The 14109-nt window shown below is 44.4% G+C and overlaps 1 protein-coding gene across 2 annotated transcripts in view; it reads right to left on the bottom strand.

Moving 5' to 3' along the window:
* The window catches only part of btbd7 (BTB (POZ) domain containing 7), a 50597-nt gene that overhangs the window by 21244 nt on the left and 15244 nt on the right, over positions 1–14109 (bottom strand). For both annotated transcript variants that reach the window (XM_083689201.1, XM_083689202.1), the window contains exons 2-3: positions 3544–3765; positions 541–1665 (exon numbers count right to left, since the gene is read on the bottom strand). In XM_083689201.1, coding sequence (XP_083545327.1) covers positions 541–1665; positions 3544–3625 — 1207 coding nt within the window. In that variant the 5' untranslated portion in view covers positions 3626–3765. The remainder of the gene's footprint in view (positions 1–540; positions 1666–3543; positions 3766–14109) is intronic.

Raw genomic sequence — 14109 nt, 5'->3', positions numbered from 1 at the left:
CCCCATCATGTCTTATCTTCTTCTTCTGCCTTGTCAATATTACATTTTAAGGGGCCATTACTTCAAGGCTTAAAAATCCATTCTCTTGCCAAGGGGCAATTATTAATTTCTTTTCATGTCCTCCAATAAGGAGAGGGTTGCGGCAGGGGGTAAGAAAAAAAAAAAAAAAAAAGGAGCTAAAAAGTAACTAGAAATTATGCGAGCAATGTTACCTGATAGAATTAAAGTTATATTTAGTACTTTTTAAAGCTGATCTACCCCTTTAAAAAAAACGATGTTCTTCATATTACTAAAAATAGTAGGAAAAATAGGACTGGCTGCAAAAGGAGCCATGAATAGGGCTACATTTATCGTAAGAGCGACAGGGATTTCCTTAACTACATTAATCACTGCATGAAGTGCAACAACAGCCACTTTGCCCACCCCACAATCCTCCCTCTAAACAGCTTGTGAATTCATTAGGTCGCAAACAAAGCCTTGAATGTAGGCAGAACAAGCATGAAAAGTAGAGGAGGGGGACATCAGGGCTTAGACACTCACCTTGGGCTAGCATGCTGAACTCCAGGAATAGGGCGATGTGGTAAAGTTCCATGGCCTCCTCGGCACGGCTCACACTCCCCCTGCCCCCGGCCACCAAGGCCTGCACCTCCCCCAGGCTCCCCGCCGAGGGGCTGCCTCTGAGCACCAGGGCTAGCTCCACCGCATCCGTGTACATGCAGTGCAGGATGACACGCGCATACTTCTTGGGGATGATGGACTCGTCCAGGATGATGCGCGTGGGCGTCTGCAGCGTACGCTCCGTGATCTCCTCGCCGGTGCGGATGCGCCGCTGGAGGAGGTTCCGGAAGAAGGGGGAACGAGCAGAGAGGACGGCCTTGTGGGCGCGCAGCTCCTCGTCAGCGGAGTCCTGGAGGACTCCACAGCCTGCCCCGCCCCCGGCAGCCGGCCCCGTGCTGAAGGCCTCCACCAGCTCCGAGTTGGAGGAGAAGCTGAGCAGCGAGTCGTAGTAGCACATGTGCTCGCACAGCTCCCGCATGTCCTCCTCCAGCGAGCTAGGCGTGCCAAACTCCTCACTCAGACGCACCAGCACGTCCATGTTCCGCAGCCGCGCGTCGACCTCCGGGCCGAGCTCGCCCGTGTACAGGTAGTGCAGCAGAGCGGAGAACATGGGCGCGTCCATGCCCGCCGTGCCCACGTCCAGGAGCACCTCGGCGCCGTAGCCCGGCGATGACGACAGCAGTGTCTTGAAGAAGGGGCAGCGGGCGGCCAGGACGGCGCGGTGCGCGGGGAAGCAGGCGTCTTGGAAGATCAGGTCCACGTCGGTGCAGTACTTGTGCTGGTAGAGGGCCGCCAGGTCACGCTGCAGGGTCCGGGCCTCGGCCCTCGCCAGCCCTGCTTGCAGGCTCAGCTCCTTGAGGGCGGCCGTGCCCTCGTACTCCTCCACCAGGGCATTGGCATCACGCACGTCCCAGCTCGATAGAAGTTCCCGCATCTGCCGTGCGTGGTCGGCCGAACGGCTGGACTTGCGGCGTTTGATGAAGCGTCTCTTGAGTGTGGCCAGGCCAGAGCTTTTCTTCTTCTTATCCTGGGTCTTCTCAGGGCCTGGCTCCAGGCTGTAGAGCTTCCCTTCGCCACCATAGCCCTGGGGGCCGTACGAAGACGTCCCTGAGGGGGAGACAGTAAGACATAGTGAGACTATGGAAGCCAGCAAAACACTGCATGCATGATCGTCTGCTGTGTGCGTTTGGTTGGTGTGGTGGAGGAGTGCAACCAACGAGAGAACTGTCATTGGTTAACTGAACCCTAGTCAGGATGTCTTAAAATATTCTGTTGCCATTTTCACCATTTGCACCATGAGAATGGATTCAATGGGACAGTGCAGGTGGATCGCAGTCAAGCTGAGCCAACTAATTAGTACAACAGTTGCTTTTAGGGAAGCCTGTTGACTTGGATAAGCTATGGCACATTCCAATAATTTTCATCTGGAGAGATACACTCCAACACATTTTCAAAAAGGTTAGTTGACCACTCCAATAAAAAAAAAACTTCAACTGAGTGAACCTCCAGGACTGGGCAGAAAAACCCTGTTTTAGAGGTCCTCTTAGAAGCTCCATAAAAAATTTAAAAAAAAGTTTTGGTGTGAGTCAAAGACAGCATGACTATGACTCACACCAAAAGAGTGATTGCAGCTTTAGTGCTAATCACTCGTTCGGTCAGTGTTCAGTAACTGCTAAATGGCTTTCATCTTGTGGGAATGCTTAACGTGACATTTCTTGAATCTTAATGACCTAGAAATTCACATTCCTTGATACACTTTGCAATCTGGCAGGTACTCAAACAGTAAGGTAACAGACATATCCTTCCTTCAGCTGTATTAAATGTATACTTTCAGCCATATGCTAATTACAGAATCTTTAAATCGAAATGTACAGATTCTGTTCCTAATCAACAACATGGTGAGCGACCATGTTCCAGTGTCTAGCTGATCCCCCCTCTTATGATAAGATTTGTAATATTTTAATTAAGCCCCTTGTGCGAGTGAAGGATTAGGATGGAAAAAAGGCAGAAAGTTGCAACTTGATGAATACAAATGTATGATTTCAATGCTTAAAGTGCAGAAATCTGATTTCTTTCAGGAACATCACTCCTTGTATGGTTGTAAGAAAGAAAATTAATAGGCCTAATCCTCAAGACATTTCCCCTTGTTAAAACTAAAAACTCCTGGCATGCATTTGGAGGGAAAACAGCATCTTTTAGAAGATCAAAGGATGTAAAAAGGACACGACACAGTCAACAGTATACACTTTAATTCTCTGCAGTTTGGTTTGCATTAGTATTCTGATTATTCTCGATAGAATTATTATGTATTAAGCATTCTGATTATTCTTGATAGCTTTCATATGGGAAATCCAACTTTAAATGTACTAAAATATGTCTGTTTCTGGAGATTTGACTTATTAGACATTAAGTATTGTTTTCATCTCTGCTACTTTCACCATCTCTCAAATGGAAAGAGTGACTCCGATCTGTGTCTGCCCTCTCCAGCAAGACCATCTCAAACACAAGACTACTGACGTCTCCCCACTGGCTCTTACATGGTTGTGTCCAATGTTCCATTTTTCATCCACAGCCACAAAATATGAAAAGGCAATTGGAAAAACTAATCTGAAAATCCTCTTGGTAATTATTTGTGCTTGATGCTATTTAATGTAGTCACTGGCATACTGACTTGTACCATCCCTAATAAGACCCTTATGTTGGAGAAAACATTATAGGAGATTACAGGAACGCTCTGATCCTTTGCTATGCTCATTAAAATAATGAATTTAATGGAAAGATCCTTGATTCAACTCGTCGTTTATCAAAAGAGTGCAGGATCAACCAAACTACACACAAGGATTCAAAACATTTTAGGGACTAGACTGAGCATGTAATGAAGGTGTGTCCCATTTAGTCATGCTTTTATTCTGCTGAGAGGGCAGAATCCATTTTGAAACCAACATGCAAAAGACAGAATTGAGAGTTAAAAGATAGGAGGACTACCTATGAAGGTCTGCTGGCTCTGCGAGTTACCCCCAAAACGGGGGGAGCACGAGTGGGGATAGCTGGAGGCATTGACACCCATCCTCTCCTTCTTCCACTTCCTCTTCACATGGACTGCAGGGGCCACCCTTGCTGTCTCATTCTTCCTGCGCAAAAGCGACTCAACTCAGGGCCTGGAAACACGAGCCTGGACCTCAGGGAGTGTTGCTTCACCAGCCATTCCTAAATGACACAGAGGGGAGAAAATGTGTTTTAAGGCTTTACAGAGGGTCCTGTTGAATATCTGGTGTCAATCTTTCGGTAAAGGCAATCTAGCTTTGTGCATAAAGCTACCGAATTATAGCCGAGCATGGACTGGGACTTTTGTCCCTGGATAAAGATGCAACTTGTTTATGTAAGAATATATCAAGGATGTCCCCTGTTTATTTTTCTCTTCGCCTTTGTAAGACCAACACTGTTGAGGTACATTTCATACTTGAGCTCAGTCCCCAGAATTCCAGAAATGATTTTGAACCACACTTAAGATCAACTTTCTGCTGTTGTTTGCTTGGCAAGTAAGGGTTGGGGGCCTTCAGGGGGGTAGGTTTTGCAATATAAAACCATTTCTAAACTCCTTTTTCCAAAGAGGCTATTGCTACATCCTGATATTTATGTTTCATTTTACAGTCCGATCTAGCGCTGCCAGAAACTGCTCAGGGGGGTAGCCTTCAACAGCTTTGGGAGACTTCAGGGCTTAACGTTCCCTACATCCGATGTTATCCAGGAGGAAAAAAGCAAAAGAGCACAGCCAGCACAATGAGGTATTCTACAAGAATATATTTAATGGATGGGACTTATTTTTTGCACTTCAGGGGAAGAGTAGCCGCAAAGACAAATCAAACAAAACCTTTTCTTTTAATTTTTTTACTCTGGATATTTCAACCAGAGGGCATTGATAAACTTCAAGCATATGGTGGATAGACTACTCTGCAAACCTTCTACTCCTACCCTTCCTCGTTTAATTGGTGAACTCCCCCGGAGGAGGTAAGCTAAAGAGTTCTCGGGTTACCACCTGGCCTTGTTATCACCGAGCAGGACTGTAAGCTGATGGAAAATAACAAAACAAAAGATAGTATGGGTCTAATTCCATGGCCCAGACACAACATTTGAGAGTACCCTTCATAACAGGCTTATGTTTTGACTGATATGATGATTTGACATGTCTGGAGGTCATCATCTAAAATGTTATAGACTTGAACGTGGCTTAAAAAAAAAAACACATTGTTGTTACACATTCACAAGCAATTACTAAAACTAGCTCCTCATTGTTACCTAGAATAATAAAAAACAACGTCTGTGCCAATTCATAAATCATGAGACTACGCTGAATTAAGATACATTTCTAAATCCAATGGTGATAAAATACAGATAGAATGATACAATTGTTTTCAGTAACAAATATGTGATGACTTCTGTTCATGAGGTGACCCATTATAGCCCAAGGAGGACGGCTGAGCCCTTCTACTTATTAGTGATCATCACACAAGCTGATGGATTGTTAGAACCCCTCGGCAAAACATTTGCCTTTCTCCCGTTTATTTTGACCAAATGGTACAATCTGCTCCAAAAAAAAACTCAGAATTGGGGAAACAATAAATCTCACTTTGAGAGACTTTGTGATAAATAAGCACTTCAAAATAAGCACTTCAGAAATCAAAGAATAGCAGGCTTTGTGCAACAGCTCATTGAATGAATCGAATGAATCGAATGAATCGAATGACTTTGCTGGGAGGGTGAAAAGCCCTTTTAGAACCCAATAGGAATACTGGAAGGAACACAGCGATACATATTGAATATCATTAAAGATACAATCTAGGATTTGTTCTGCTGTGCAATGGCTTTCATTTAACGATATACACCCATAGATTCTCGAAGTCTTACCTCATTATAATCCAAAATATAAGGTTGTATCACTTCTTTCTTCTCTAGCTTTGAAATATGTTCATTTCAATATCATCAACGGTTGGTCCTGCATGTAGAGCTCTGTCTATGAGAGTGGTAATTTGAAAGTGGTCACCAGCCCCATCTCACAACGTTATTGCAAAAGAAGTGGCGGGCCAGCCATTTATCTGAAAAACTGATTAAGAGTTAATATTTGGTATTATATTTTACGAATTAATATTTGGTATAGAGAACTAAGTTATTGGTAGTTGTGTGCCCAGGAGATTCCGTTAACAACAATTGTCCATCATTTACCGATTATGTGGAAGGAACATAAAAGGATCACTACTCTGAAATTATCAATGAAACCCTCTCTCATTTATGTAGTACTCTCTAGACTCCCAGGTTCGAGGGCATTGGTTCTGAAGTAACTCCCTGCTTTAAAACGAACTGGATATAAACCAAGGACTGCACGAGAAAGGCTGACAAATTGCTGAGAAATTATTATTAAAATGGCTAGGACAAGGAATGTCCGTCAACTTCAATAGGCTAGTTCTCTGACTGACATGGATCGCCAGAACAGAAGCTAACAAAGAGATAAGAGGTTATGTAAGCCATGCCATGGGGGCGGGGGAGAACAATGCGCTCGCTCTGAGCATCAATAAGGAGCTTGCACTGCTGATGGGACAACCATATTGACAGACAAAGGGACACCAAAGAAAAAAGTGGCCTGTACAAAACAAGGCAACACGCAAGATTCAGATTGGCTGGGGGCAAAAAGCTGTAGTCGGGAGAGCCAAAGTAGCCGTTTGAGGAAACTTGTCCAAATGTAGGCTGTTCTCAGTTCAGCACTTTATCTGACACTTCCCCCTTCTGTGTATAATTCTTCCGGTGTGACTGTTGTACTTCAATCAACACCTCAAAGTCATGTCAGCACCCACTGGATGGATGACATCTGCTTTGCTCGGGAACATAAGGAAAAAGCCTTTGACGGAGCGTGTCTGACTTAAAATTAGGCTATCCTACAACGTTGCATTTTGTTTGTTTTTATTTATTTTTTCCTGTAAAGCACATTGTATTGCATTTCTGTGTACGAAATGTGCTATATAAGTAAACCTTGATGTGATAACCTGTGGGGTAATGACGGGTCTGTCAAATTGCTTTCCGATTGCTTTCTGAGTACTTTTGTGAGAGGTTGATGGGAATAAACTCTAGTTGCCCAATTTGACCATTTTGATTTGTGAAAACAACCACATATTCACAGTCCTGCTATTTCTACCCGTGCACCCCCCTCTCCTCTCTCACTGTCACACTAAATCATGAACACAGTATGAGCCCAATTACTGGTTCAACAAACAATTCACAGGGCCGCCAGTTGGACAACTGGACAGGACTTCGGAAGCACGTGCATTCTGAATCACACACACTCGCACACAAGTTCTCATGGTGCAGGGACCAGCAAAGGCCTGATGTTTGCCTTCCCTATGGGACGTCAGAGGGCCGTCTCTGGATCTCACCCAGCGAGAGGATCTGCTATCAGCACTCAGTGGGCGTGGGCTTGTCCGTCCGGATGTCCGATTTAATCTGGCCCTGAGGTCACAATGAAGCAGCGGGGCCACCCCATGCCTGTCCTGCAAACAGCAGAGATCTTCACCACAGCACATGCTACATGCCAAAAGATGAAGAGAAGGATTGCTGTTTAAAGTGATAATAAACAAATGGAGGCTTTAACAAACAAAGAGAGAGAGTGTGAAAGCAACATTTTACCGCTCCAAGGGCATCTTTCTTGCTCTTTTATCCTGCTGATGTACACTTACAGAGACACACTCGGACTGTGTTGCTTTCCACCAATAGGCACATTACACATCATCCACAATGAGAGCTTGCGTAGCAGCATGAGAGTTTGGGCGGGGGGGTGTTGTTGGGGCCCGGTTGTGACGAGCCCACGACATGGGAGTGAAAATTAAATGTGTTTAGGGGACAGCACTTTACCAGTGAGTGTTAAAGCAATGTCCATTCAACAAAATCAAGGATAAAGAGCCACTGTTTCCAGGGCCTCTACTTCTTCCATCAGGATGGGGAGAAAAGAGGGGAGGGAAGGGGAGTAGCGGGTACCCTGTGGCAGCTCCCTGAAGGCCGTGGCAGGCTGGATTATGTGAGACTAATGAGGGGGGACGGAGCCAAGCCGCACCGGGCCGGCTGAGGGTTGGCTGATCCACCCTACATGCCTCTCCCACGGAGCAGCTCTGGGGGCTTTGGGCCAAGTAGAACCAGGGACCCGAGGGCCAAATAGAACCAGGGATCAGAGGGCCGAGTAGAACCAGGGACCCGAGGGCCAAATAGAATCAGGGATCAGAGGGCCGAGTAGAACCAGGGACCAGAGGGCCAAGTAGAACCAGGGATCAGAGGGCCAAGTAGAACCAGGGACCAGAGGGCCAAGTAGAACCAGGTACCCGAGGGCCAAGTAGAACCAGGGATCCGAGGGCCAAGTAGAACCAGGGACCCGAGGGCCAAATAGAACCAGGGACCCGAGGGCCAAGTAGAACCAGGTACCCGAGGGCCAAGTAGAACCAGGGACCAGAGGGCCGAGTAGAACCAGGGACCCGAGGGCCAAATAGAACCAGGGACCAGAGGGCCAAGTAGAACCAGGGAACCGAGGCCACTGCTCCACCCAATATGGTGCATCCTTCAGCTGGCTTGCATTGGTATTTTTTGTCATGAAACAAAATGAATAGCCAACTCATTACCTGCATTGACGGTTACAATTAACTGACCAAAACTCGTAGCATCCCTATGCTGGGACCAATTTAGCTCAGACATAGGACACCATTGAGTAAGCAGAAAAATAACATCACAGAGGCAGCATATTTGGACTGAGCCTGTCAATGTCAGCTCAAAACATGAGGAAAAGAATATCTCACACTGGCAGCCTGGCTAATTAGACTGCCATGCACTATAACATATGAACTACCAGACACAGCATTCATTTTGCAAGGACTGAGTAATTTTATTTTAGTAATAGATTGTTTTCACTTTCTCAACCACTCCCCATGGTCTGTTCAGGCAGAGTAATGGGAAAACAGGCCAACAGTCTGGCTCTAAACACAATGTCTGGGGGGGTTTTTCACCACGGTGTCCAAATACAAACACACTCAAAAAGTGTACATCTATAGCCCCATTCGGATTGGGCTAATGTTACACGGGGACGTCAGTTATATAATTATTACCCCGGGACATCAGTTTTTTTTCAGAGGATGATTTCCATTGGATAACTTTTATCCAAAAAACCCTGTAATTCAGATGTTTCCCGTTGACCGTTAACGGCAGCCTAAATGTTACGTGAGCAGTATGAGTTAAGATGTTGATATTTGACATAAAATTAATGTCAAGTCAGAGAAAGTCAAAATTATGTGAACTGCACATAATTAAGCATCTGTATAATTAAGATGAGAGAACAAATTATATTTTCATGGACACTTGATACAATTATTATTATTATTATTTCAGACATTAATTATATGTGCAGGTCTTTTTCAGTGTCAATTGTGAATAGTGAATCAGTCTTTCTTGCTCAACCCACAAAACACAGAGGTGTTGATTCACATTGGATTAGTTTTACGTGACGTTATTTTTACAGACCAAAAACTGGAAGTAAAAGAGTCCATAAAAATTACAGACATGGCCCTTTCGCACGGGACTAAAATTACAGAGATGCTCTGGTAATGGTTACATTACCCTGCCTCCCCTTGTAAAACTACTCCCGCATGAATAGGACTTATGAAGAGGAGATGGTAAGAAATATGGAGGACCTACGTAATCAAACTGAAATTGTATTTCCAAATGGCAATCACTTAATTTCATAACAGCACTTTTCCACAGTAAATATTTTAAAACAACTCTTTTCATCAATGCAAGTGGGGGGCCTCTAGCCCGTGATTGACTAATCCTATAAGGTTCATTACTTTACCCTATTGTTGAAGATAGACCCAAAACTGTGAGATCTGGTCTGGCTGTGTGAACGACAGTTTATCCAGATACATTGCCTATAGAAAGTCTACACCCCCTTTCAAAGTTTTCACCTTTTGTTGCCTCAAAGCCTGAAATTGATAGTTGAATGCCACAGCTTATTTGAGTATTGTTGCTGACCATGTGCATCCCTTCATGGCCACAATTTACCCATCTTCTAATGCAGGGGTGGGCAATTATTTTTCCCAGGGGGCCACATGAGAAACAGAAAATATTATGGAGGGCCGGGCCAATAGCCTGAACTCAATTCTACATAACATTAATTTTATTTCTTTGTAAAAAGCGGTAAATTGCATTGTTTTGACAAGCTGTGACTGGTAAGAGTAAATGTTATGATTATTAAGCAATGAAAAAGTGAGGTTGCCTTACAAGAAATGTCATTTATTCAATCACTTTTTCAAAAACAATGGTACACAAAATAAGAATGTTTTTAACAATTGTGACTTGCTCATTTCTCCACTCAGTCACATTAACCCCAAAACACATTTTAGTTTAATATACAGTATTGTTGGGAAGAGGAGATCCATCCTTCTAATTTACTGTTTCAGTTTTTTTTCTTGTTCAGTGAGAGAAATCTAGTCTCTGTTGGGCTTTAACAAGTGTATCAAAGTCAGGCTGAATGTCTGAGGTGGCTATGCGAAGCACAGCTGACAGATGATCATCAGTGAGAGAGGATCTATACCTGGATTTGTTAAACTTCATCAATGAAAATGTTTGTTCACATATGTAGGTAGATCCAAAGAGAACCAACATCTTCTGAGCATGTCTCCTCATGTTTGGAAAGTTCTCCTTTTTGAGAGAGGAGTAAAAGTCCAGCACTGATGCTGACTTAAAGTGCTCTGCCAGTACCACATCAGATTGCAGGTCAATGAGCTCCAGCTGAACGTCACTGGGTGCATTATCCACAATGCAGGTGAAGGGAGAGAAGATCATGCTCATTTCATCCTCAACTGTTTTGAAATCTTCAAATCGCCTTGAAAACTCACCATGCAGTGCTCCTAACATGGATGAGTACCTGTGGAGGTGATCAGCTGATGGTTTGACTTCTTTCAGGGTTTGCATGTGAGTGAGAGTGTTGCTGTCCAGTTGGCTTGAAAGAAACTGCAACTTTCTCATGAAAGCCTTCACCAGGCTGTGCATTTCATGAACAAAAAGGCCCTTGCCTTGCAGTTTGGTGTTCAGTTCATTCATCAGTGCAGTCACATCCACAGCAAATGCAAAATCTGCCATCCAGTCCCCATCTGAGAGCTCTGGGATGTCTTTGCCTTTCCTCTCACAAAACTCCAGAATCTCTGCTTTCAGGTCCCAAACTCTTTTCAGCACTTTGCCCAGGCTGAGCCATCTGACAGTTGTGTGGTAACCAATGTCACCATGTTCAGACTCATGCTCCTCCAAAAGCTCAACAAACTGTCTGTGATTTAATGCTCTTGCCCTGATAAAGCATACTATTTTAGTTACAACATCAGTAACATGGTTCACTTTTAACACTGACTTGCACAACACATTCTGATGTAGAATACAATGTAAAAATACCAATTTCTGCTCTGGGTCGATTTCAGTCACTTTATCTTGCATTCGTTTCAAAAGTCCAACATTTTTCCCTGTCAGATTTGGACAACCATCGGTTGTGACACCTGCCAGTCTGTCCCATCTCAGTCCCAGCTCGTCCATGCATGCATTTACCTCCGTAAACAGATCGCTCCCCGTCGTCGTCCCTTTCATTGACCGCACTGCTGCCAGCTCCTCCGTAATCTTGAAGTCTTTCGTTATCCCACGTAAAAATACAAGTAACTGGGCTGTGTCACGGACATCACAGCTCTCGTCCAAAGCTAAGGAGAAAAAGTCCAAATTTGCAATCTCACTTTGCAGCTGAAGCTCCAAATTCCCTGCGATGTCCTCGATCCTTCTCGTCACGGTTCGCCTGGACAGCGGGACTTTCTCAAATGCTTCTTTTTTCTCGGGGCATATTAGCGCCGCAGAGTCCACCAAGCACTCTTTAATGAACTCCCCCTCCGAGAATGACTTGCTGTTTTTAGCGATTTTGTGGGATATCACAAAGCTGGTCTTGGTTGCTGCCTCACTGGATGTGTGAAGCTTGGTAAAAAAGCCTTGTTGCCTCTGTAGCTTAGCTAGCAAAGCTTCTGTTGTCCGTGACCGTTCAGCACCGGTCAACTCTTTGTATTTTCCCGCGTGTTTCGTCTCGTAATGTCGATTCAAATTGTAATTCTTGAAAACGGCAATCTGCTCTCCGCAAACTAAACACACAGCTTTACCTCTGACTATAGTAAATAAATACTTATCAGTCCATGTTTTGTTGAAAACTCTGCATTCGGCATCGACCTTTCTTTTTTTGGCGTGACCAGACATTTTGAGGGCTATCTTGTGACAAGGTAATGTCAGATACCGTCAATCAGACTCGTCTCATCACACAATGTTTTACGACACGTCGTATCGAGTCATTAGGTACGCTTAAAAAACGTATAAATAAATAAAAAACAATACGTTTATTTTCTAATTTCCATTCATCCCTACGGGGCCGGTCAACGTCAGCCAAAGGGCCGTATGTGGCCCGCGGGCCGTGCTATGCCCAGGTCTGTTCTAATGGCTACTTCCAGCATGATAAGGCACCATGTCGCAAAGCAAAAGTCGTCTCAAACTGGTTTCATGAACATGACAATGAGTTCAGTGTTCTTCAGTGGCCTTCCCGGTCACCGGATCTGAATCCAGTAGAACTCACAGCTTGAAAGTGCACCTGAAAAATCTAATTTCAAAATTAAAATCAGGTATTTATTAAATGAATCATTTATTTATGGTTTCCATTTTGAGTACTTTGGTCCGTTGACCGCACACACACACCACTGAAGTTTCTCAGGCTTCTCAGCAGATCTTACTCTTTATAATCTAATTCATACTCTCTGAGGATGTTTTCTCCTAAGACAGTGATTTAAACGTTGCACAACATATTGCCACACAACCTAGGTTGGTGGAATTTGTTTTCAATACAGCATTGTGCACAGACAACGCAATATAGTCCAATGCACAATGTCACTGTGACCATTTCACTAGGAATTCAAGTCACAGGCTTGTGCTAGCTCCTCAGCAGGTCATGAAAGCCCAAATGCACTACCAGCTCTACCTTTATGATCCAGGCCCTTCAATAGCATTGGATTGCATTTCTACTACACTACCCACCAGGTCTCAAAGTGTCTTCCAACACCAGTGGCCAGCAGCCACCTGGGGGCGGCACGGCAGGCATGTTGACGTCCCCTGATTACTTGACCGCTGGGTACATGAACCTGTCCCGCTCTGAGGGGAGGATGGAGGGGGGGTTGACATTTCATCAGCAGACACTTATCCGCAGACACACTCGCCCTTTAGCAGCTCGAGCTTGAGGAATGCTTTAACCAACACACCGCCCCCAACCCCTCCTCCAAAATTTGAGATTCAGCAAAGTACAATTCCACAAAAACAACTAATTAGGCTTTAAAGGTCACTGTAGCACAAGACAACAGGATTTTCTTTTTTTAGGGAGTTTGGCCTTGTTCCAAAAACCTTTTGGGGAGAATGGAAATGGAAATCATATCGAGTCCGAGGGAAAAAACAAACAAATAAAATGGGACTATCCAATCACTGTTGTTTGAAAGCCCTCCTCTGAGACACTCTTACCATTTTAATGAAGGCATCCGCAGTCCCCAGGCATGCCAGCAAATAGGGGATAAATCACTGTGATATTCCTGAGGTAAACAGAGATGGTGGAGGGTGGTAAAACAGACCTTCCTGTGGTAATAACGACAGTGATTTACATGGGTTCATTTATGAGATTATGAACCAACGTTCGATGTTTGATGACATTCTTTGTCCATGCATAGGGTCAGAAGGGTAGGGGAACAAACAAACATGCAGATAGCGGTCCCATTCCGCTTTGTGGCATTTTTTCTGACCCCCACGCCCCCCTTTCATGAGGAGGCAACAGAAAAGGCCTCTTCAGTTTGTGGCAGAATCCAGGCACTGGGTGCCAAACTATGCAACAATAACAGCACTGTTGCCTGAGTTCTCCTCAGTTGTCAATAACCTAATGAGAAACCAAATTAACACAGTCTACTGAAAATGCTCAGTGACTGCGTTTAGATAGACTGTCATTGCCAGACACTTCCGCCCGAATGCACGAAAGGTCTGGTGGACTAACGTGTTAAATTTGGCCTTCATTAAGCCAACAGAAAGACCATTGAAAACGGACAGCACATAGCCATTGGCTTAAAAGGCTTAATCTACTAACCAATTATCTCCAACAACACCTTCCCCCTACCCCTCCCCGTGCACCTCTGTTTACGTTCCCCCGGTATAGGCTCGCCTACTCTGCAACATAGACATTTCAGAATGTAATAGTATCAATAGTAATTGGTCGACAATCCTATGTATGCAACAACTGCCTGAAGTACATAGACATTTCAGGATACCAACATTATTGGAAAATTGGCTTTACAGGTGTTTCTGGATAGTCAGGTGTGTTCCGTCACATCATTTGTGCAGGCATAAGAGAGCTGTCAATGTCTAGTATTGATTCTAGGATTTGCATTTGCCTTTGGAGTCTGCATGAGGACCAAAGAGACATCAATGAAA

The sequence above is a fragment of the Argentina silus genome (genome assembly GCF_951799395.1).
Source record: "Argentina silus genome assembly, chromosome: 17".
NCBI lineage: Eukaryota > Metazoa > Chordata > Actinopteri > Argentiniformes > Argentinidae > Argentina > Argentina silus.
This window is presented reverse-complemented; position numbering and strand designations above follow the sequence as displayed.